Source organism: Acanthisitta chloris, unplaced genomic scaffold (genome assembly GCF_000695815.1).
Source record: "Acanthisitta chloris isolate BGI_N310 unplaced genomic scaffold, ASM69581v1 scaffold28652, whole genome shotgun sequence".
Lineage (NCBI taxonomy): Eukaryota > Metazoa > Chordata > Aves > Passeriformes > Acanthisittidae > Acanthisitta > Acanthisitta chloris.
This window is the reverse complement of record NW_008662692.1, coordinates 85852-92910: the sequence shown is the minus strand read 5'-3', so window position 1 is coordinate 92910 and position 7059 is coordinate 85852. Positions and strand designations below refer to the sequence as shown.

Genomic DNA, 7059 nt, shown 5'->3' with positions numbered 1-7059 from the left:
GTGGGAGGGAGAAAAGTGGAAAAGGTGTGCGAGTCGCTCTTGAGCATCAAAGGAGATTCATTATCCTTGGCTTGAATTTTTGTTTAGAAAAGAAGCACAGGGTAGTTCCCTTCCAGACCAAACATCCATGGTCATAGCTTTTGGGTGTTCTGGAAGTAGATTGCATGTGTTCCCCCTGCTCCATGCTCCTGGTTTGACCTAGAGGGCAAGAAGAAATAATGGTGATTACACCCAATAGGACTGGGATGCTCATGCCCTTCCGTTGCTAAGCCCTAGTTACTGCCCTTTAGTTTCCTTGTGCTGTGGTCCTGAGATTTGGCATTGTTTGTGGTTGGTCCCCCCACTCCCCATCCTGATGAGGGCACCACTGCAGACCATGCTGTGTCTGGGGGTGTGGGCAGCTGCCCTGCTCTGCTTGTTCTCCCCTGGCACTGTGCGAGGTGACTGCTGGCTTATTGAGGGGGACAAAGGTTATGTGTGGCTGGCAATCTGCAGCCAGAACCAGCCCCCATATGAGACCATCCCCCAGCATATCAACAGCACGGTGCATGACTTGCGTCTGAATGAGAATAAGCTCAAAGTGGTGCTGTACTCCTCTCTCAACCGCTTCGGCAACCTGACTGATTTGAACCTGACCAAGAATGAGATCTCCTACATCGAGGATGGGGCTTTCATGGGCCAGTCAAATCTTCAGGTCTTACAGCTGGGCTACAACAAGCTTACCAACCTGACAGAGGGCATGTTGCGGGGCATGGCCCGTCTCCAGTTCCTCTTTGTGCAGCACAACCTGATTGAGCTGGTCACCCCTACTGCCTTCTCTGAGTGTCCCAGCTTGATTAGCATTGACCTGTCATCTAACCGTCTCAGTCGTCTGGAGGGGAACACTTTCACCAGCTTGAGCAATCTGATGGTGTGTGAGCTGGCTGGCAACCCCTTCAATTGTGACTGTAGCCTCTACAGCTTTCTTAACTGGCTGGCTCTCTTCAACAATGTCACCAAGAACTATGACCGCCTCCAGTGCGAGACTCCACGGGAGTTTGCTGGGTATCCACTCCTGGTACCTCGGCCTCACCACAACCGCAATGCCATCACCATCTTCCAGTCCATGTGCAGAGGTGGCACCATCCCCTCCCTCTCCAGGGTCAACCCCACCCCTTATACCCCTGACTCACAGCGAGACCTGGATGAGGGCTCAGCCATCAGCCCTGGGGACTTCCTCTCAGTCAAGCCTCCAGCCTCCTCCACCACTGACTCCTCCTTCAGTCCCAGCATCAAGCTACATGATGTTACCATCACTTCAGCCATCCTGATGGTAACCATCCCCATGCCCTACAGTAAGATGTATGTGCTGGTCCAATACAACAACAGCTATGTTTCTGATATAGCAACACTGAAGAGCAAGAAGGAATATGTCACTGTCAACAAGTTGAAGGCCCACACTGATTATACTTTCTGTGTAGCCTCTATCCGCAACAACAGGCGTTACAACCACACTTGCCTGACCTTTGCAACCCGAAGCAAAGGCAGGGAGGACCCTATTTCCAGTACTTCCACCACTACCCACTATATCATGACCACCCTGGGTTGCCTCTTTGGGATGGTCATTGTCCTGGGGGTGGTGTATTACTGCTTGCGGAAGCGGAGGATGCAGGAGGAGAAACAGAAGTCCCTCAATGTCAAGAAGACCATTCTGGAAATGCGTTATGGATCAGACATTGATACCAGCACCATGGTCCATCCTTCCCAGAAGCTGGGTGAGCCACCTGTCATCCCTGTCTCACGGATGTCCTCCATCCCTTCCATGATTGGGGAGAAGTTGCCCCCATCAAAATCAATTGAAGCTGGAATGGAGACTCCTAAAGTCACCACTAAAGGTAACTACATTGAGGTACGGACTGGTGGTGGGGATGGTCTGGAGAGAGCCCAGCGGGATGAGGACTTGAGGGAGCTTGACAATGGACAAGGCTCAGCTGCTGAGATCTCTACTATAGCCAAGGAGGTAGACAAGGTCAACCAGATCATCAACAACTGCATTGATGCCCTCAAGCTGGACACAGCATCCTTCCTGGGTGGTGGGACTGGTGTTGACTCAGACATGGCCTTTGAGTGCCAGTCCATCCCAGCTGGTTCCACAAGTGGGCTAGAGCGGCCCAGCTTTCTTTCCCCACCCTACAAGGAAAGTTCCCACCACCCTTTGCAGCGCCAGCTCAGTGCTGATGCTGCTGTGGCCAGAAAGACCTGCAGTGTCTCCTCTAGTGGCTCCATCAAGAGCGCCAAGGTCTTCAGCTTGGATGTGCCTGACCACCCACCACTCAGCAAGTCTGACTCTAAATACATTGAGAAGGGCAGTCCACTTAACAGCCCTTTGGATCGTCTTCCCTTGGTGTCTCCAAGTGCCATCCACCACTTGGAGGTCAAGCCTTCTTACCATTGCAGTGAGCACCGTCACTCCTTCCCGGCCCTGTACTATGAGGAAAGTGCTGACACCTTGAGCCAGCGGGTGTCATTCCTCAAGCCACTCTCCCGGTCCAAGCGAGACTCCACGTACTCCCAGCTCTCCCCCAGACACTACTTCTCGGGCTACTCCTCCAGCCCTGAGTATTCATCAGAGAGCACCCACAAGATCTGGGAGCGATTTCGGCCTTACAAGAAGCATCACAGGGAGGAGGTTTACATGGCAGCTGGACATGCCCTGCGGAAGAAAGTTCAATTTGCCAAGGACGAGGATCTGCATGACATCCTGGATTACTGGAAAGGAGTCTCTGCTCAGCAGAAGCTGTGACTCTTCTTCACAAGGAAACAATACAAACCAAGACCCCCCTCCAACAACCAGAAAAAAAAAGCCACTTGACTGTGAAAAATAAACCACCAACAAAATACTCCTGAGAAATACAAAACTGACAAAATCTTTTCTTAAAGTTTACAACAACAACAGAAAACTCTCACACACACAGACACACACACAGACACATGCCGAATTGTCTCTACTGTGTTACAGGGACCATTGTTCTGCCTGCAGATGATTGAGAGGAGCGTCCTGCTCTGACACTGTGGTAACAACGCTGGAGTGTGGGTGGGTGGGAATGGCCCGGGAGTAGGTGGCAGTGGTGGCAGGGGAAGGGCAGGGATGGACACTCGCTGGGCATGAAACTCAGCTGTGAACTATTCCTCTTTCTGTTTCTGTTGTGGGCTGATTTTTCTTTTGGGTGGGAGGGGAGGACTTTGACTAGAAGGCTTCCCTGTCCACCTGATACACCTGCTATTCCGAATTTTTCAGCACTAACTTTTCCCTCATTTCCTTTGGCAGTGGAGGCTTTTCTCTCTCTCCTGTCCCCTTCCAAAACAGGTGGGATTTGTTGGAAGAAGTTCTCTTGATACTGTTCTTTGCCCTTCCCTACTCCTCTTGATTAAGGCTCCCTAGGCTTGCACTTTCTGTCTAGATACTCCATGAACCTCTATCCTCCTCAGAGGAAGGAGGGGAGATGTGAAGGACCAAGGGAGGTAGAACCTGCCATATAACAGGCTCTGTGCCCTTGCTGTGCTTCCTCCTTCCCTTCTGCCATGTTGCTGCTGCTTAACACCAGCAACTCTGGAGTGACAGGCATTCTCCAGGCCTGATCAGAGCCAGTTTTCTGCCAGTTGGTGGGGTGAAAGGGGTTATGAATGTGCTTTTGGCATGGCAAGCCAGGTCCTCAAGGAGTGGTGGAGGAAAAGGCAGGAAGGTCTGGTCTCAGAGCTGTAAAGGTATCCTGTCTCTCCACGAGTTTCACAGGTCAGAGGTTCTCCCAACCATACACACTTATGCTTAGGCTGCCCCTGTGCAGTAAGTTTAATACTGGCTGTTCATGTCCCCCTTACTATGAGGAAAGGACCTGGAGAGGAGCTCAGCAGAACAAGTTCAACATGAAGTTTCTGCAGCTCTTCCCAACTGACTTGCACCATGGGCTGTGAGGTGTCTAGGTGTGCATCACTCAACCTTCTCACTTCCAGGTGGATGTGAAGAATAGGATTTCAGTTGCTCACCTCACTGGGTTGGCCTCATGAAGAGTCTTCCTCTTGAACAGGCCATGGACATTCTGGCATGGATAGGAGACAGCCCAGGATGAAGACAGGAGCACGGAAAACAAATGGGATGTGAGAATGGGGTTTGGGAGTCACCCAAGAGGGATGGCCCTGGAAAAAGCACCGAATGTGTGTGTGCAGCCACACTGCATGTGCCAGGATAGAAGAGGACACCTGCCTCTGGATGACAGTGTTCTTTTGACTACTTAGAGGCCCTCATGAGAGTCAGAGCAACACAGCACCTCCTAAATCTTCCACCTCCTCACAGTTAGCTGTGGCAAACTTTTCTTAGGGATCCTTTCATGTATTGGCAAAACTGCAGTTTACTTGCTAGGTCCCAACCTCTGTTCTTTGGATAGAAGATCTGCCACAGAGTTGGGAATGAGCCTACTGCCCCCTCCAACTAGTCCCATTTCTGTGCAGCCGAACGAAGCACAATCTTGGCACCATCTCCCCCAAAGTTTTCTTGTCAGGTAGGGGTGCTGTCTAGTGAGCACACCTTTATGCAGCACAGGGGGCCTCCTCTCCATGATCTGCCCAACACCTGATAGTTGTTCCCCTCTACCAGGATGAGAGTGATGGCCTGTGTTGTGTTGGCCCTCCCTGAGTGATTATTTCCTCTTTGAGGTGCTCTTCAGAAGCCCCAGTATTTCTGGGGACCTGGGAGATGGGTGAGGGTATAGTACCTTCTCTAGGAGGGACTTCCATGCTGCATGCAGAGAACTTGCCTGTTATCTGTTAGGTAGCAGCACTGCCAGCTGTAAGAGCTGGTTTCTATGCCACAGGTAACATCACTTCACTTTCTGTAAGCGAGGAGCAGCACTAGGTGCATGAAAACCAGAGGGGCTATCCTCAAAGTCTAAACCTGTGAAAATTTGTGGAGTTCCTTCCTTGTAGAGATGCTAATGCTAACAATTCTAGGCCAGGTCCTGATCCTATTTCCTCAGACTCCTTCACTGTCAGCCTGCTTCCCCACACTCAAAGCATTGCTTAGCCTTGAATCCAGAGGTGTTCATGAGACTGACTCCACACAGTAAGGGACAGTCCAACCCAGAGGAGGGTGGCTGTGTGCACACGTATGTGTGTGTGTGTGTGCGCAGGAGGATGAAGGGAAGTCACGAAGGGAAGTCACATCACTGCTGCCAGGCATCCCTCCATGTTGAGACAATGCAGCAAATCAAGACAGGTGAATGCTGTGAGAGATGCTTGGGCACAGCAGAGACCTCTCTAGCTACCACAAAGAGCAGGCCCAGTGGTCTTCCAGCATGGCAACCATCCAAGCAGAAAAGACTAATGGCTAAGGCACAGAACATGACAGGAGAAGGGGGATGACAGGCACAGGGAGATGAAGCCTTGTTCCTGTCCCTACCTCTTCCCTCCCTGTACTTCTCTGCTGTTTGATCTTGTAAACAATTCTGCGCAGTCAATAATTTAGGAGGGAGTGTTAACCTGAAAAGTTTTCTGCTCCCTCCCCCCATCACCCCAATGAGGCAGAAAAGAAAGGTCAGGGATACAGCTATCATCAGGCCCTTCTTTTTCATATGGTGGAGTGGATAGGAGGGACAAGCCATTTCTCTCCCAGCTGTAGCCCCCCACTCCAACCCAGAGGATGAAGTTTGCACAAGATGGACTGTTCTGAGGGAGGAAGAGGGCAAGGAAGGGGAACAAAGTGTCTCACCTTCCTTCCTCCTCCCTTCTTTTTTGTCCTGCTCCCTCCCCAGGGATGAGGGCTCACAAAGTGGTGCCAGCCCTGTTGGAGGAAAGCAGATTTAATGTTCTATTTGCATGATGATTTTACTGTATTTTTCTGAGCAAACACCTGTTGTGTATGTGCCAGTTTGTTGGAATTTAACTCTCAGTCTCTCCTGTCCTTGTCCCTGTTTTTCCTGCTCCCTTTCATTCATCCCTGATGTGATTTTATGAGAGGCTCATACCAGTTTGGGAGGGAACATACCCCAAAGAGAACCCAACCCAATCAGCCCCATAAAATCCATTCCTCCTTCTTTTCAACGTCCCCCTCCCCTTCCCCAAATGTGGTCTCTCAGCTGCTTTTCAGGGTCAAGTGCATAAAGGGGAATGTGTTATATACCAAAGGCCTGCTCTTTCTAGTGGCCATCATTTCTCCTAGTTATTGAGAAACAGAAGTGAGGCTCACCAAGATAGATCTCCTAAGAGAAATACTTGCTACCATCCTTATGCCCTGGTTGTTCTTTCCCCAAATCTACAAGCAAAGTTATTCTTGGGGGAACAAGGAGTACTTCAGCCACAGGGAAACCTCTGATACAGTGAAAACTTGATGTGGAGCTGGTTACAATCACCTAGAAACCTCCCACCACCTTCCTCTCATTGATTGCATGGAGCTCTGGATTAGGTCTGTCCTACCCCTTCTCTTTCCTTGGTGGCCCTGCTGGAGGGCAAGGCATGATGAAACCTTAAAAGCCTTTCTTGGAAAAAGTGTGGAAAGACTGCCTGAAGTTTCTAAGACCCCTGTGGCTTGGCTTTGGCAAATCCCTCAATGCTGCCCTCTCCCAGGGCAAAGTGGATTTCTGGGGCAGAACCAGGACCAGAGGCTTTCACACTTTATTTCTGGCTTGATGACTCTTGGTAGGGAAAACAGGGCTTTAGAGGGCCTCACTGGAAATTGTGGAGGGTGAGAAATGAGGTTGGGTGCAGACCTGCCCTCTAGTCCCAGAAACAGCCTTGGGGGGAGTCCTAGGCTGGGGTCCTGCACCCAGAAGGGTGAAGATGAGACCCAGGGCATGCTGTTCCTCTGGGGCAGAGCTCTTTTCCATCCCTGCTGGTGCTGCCCCAGCTGGTGCTGTGTTCCCTTCTCCCCCTCCCCACTCTTCCATGCTGAATAAATCCCTCTCGAGGCAGGTGTGAAATATTCATGACTGACAAATGAAGAATTATGTCGGGCTGAGGAGGCCTCTGTGTGTTTGCAATGCTAATCAGCCTGCCTTCCTGGAGGAGGCTCTGCCTAGCAGGCTTGAGGGA

The 7059-nt window shown here is 50.9% G+C and overlaps 1 protein-coding gene across 1 annotated transcript; it reads left to right on the top strand.

Annotated features, from left to right (window-relative positions):
* Positions 1–355: 355 nt before the first annotated feature.
* On the top strand, positions 356–2782 carry ELFN2 (extracellular leucine-rich repeat and fibronectin type III domain containing 2). The gene has a single exon (XM_009070694.1). The coding sequence runs from the start codon at positions 356–358 to the stop codon at positions 2780–2782; it is 2427 nt and encodes an 808-aa protein (XP_009068942.1).
* The last annotated feature ends 4277 nt before the right edge of the window (positions 2783–7059 follow it).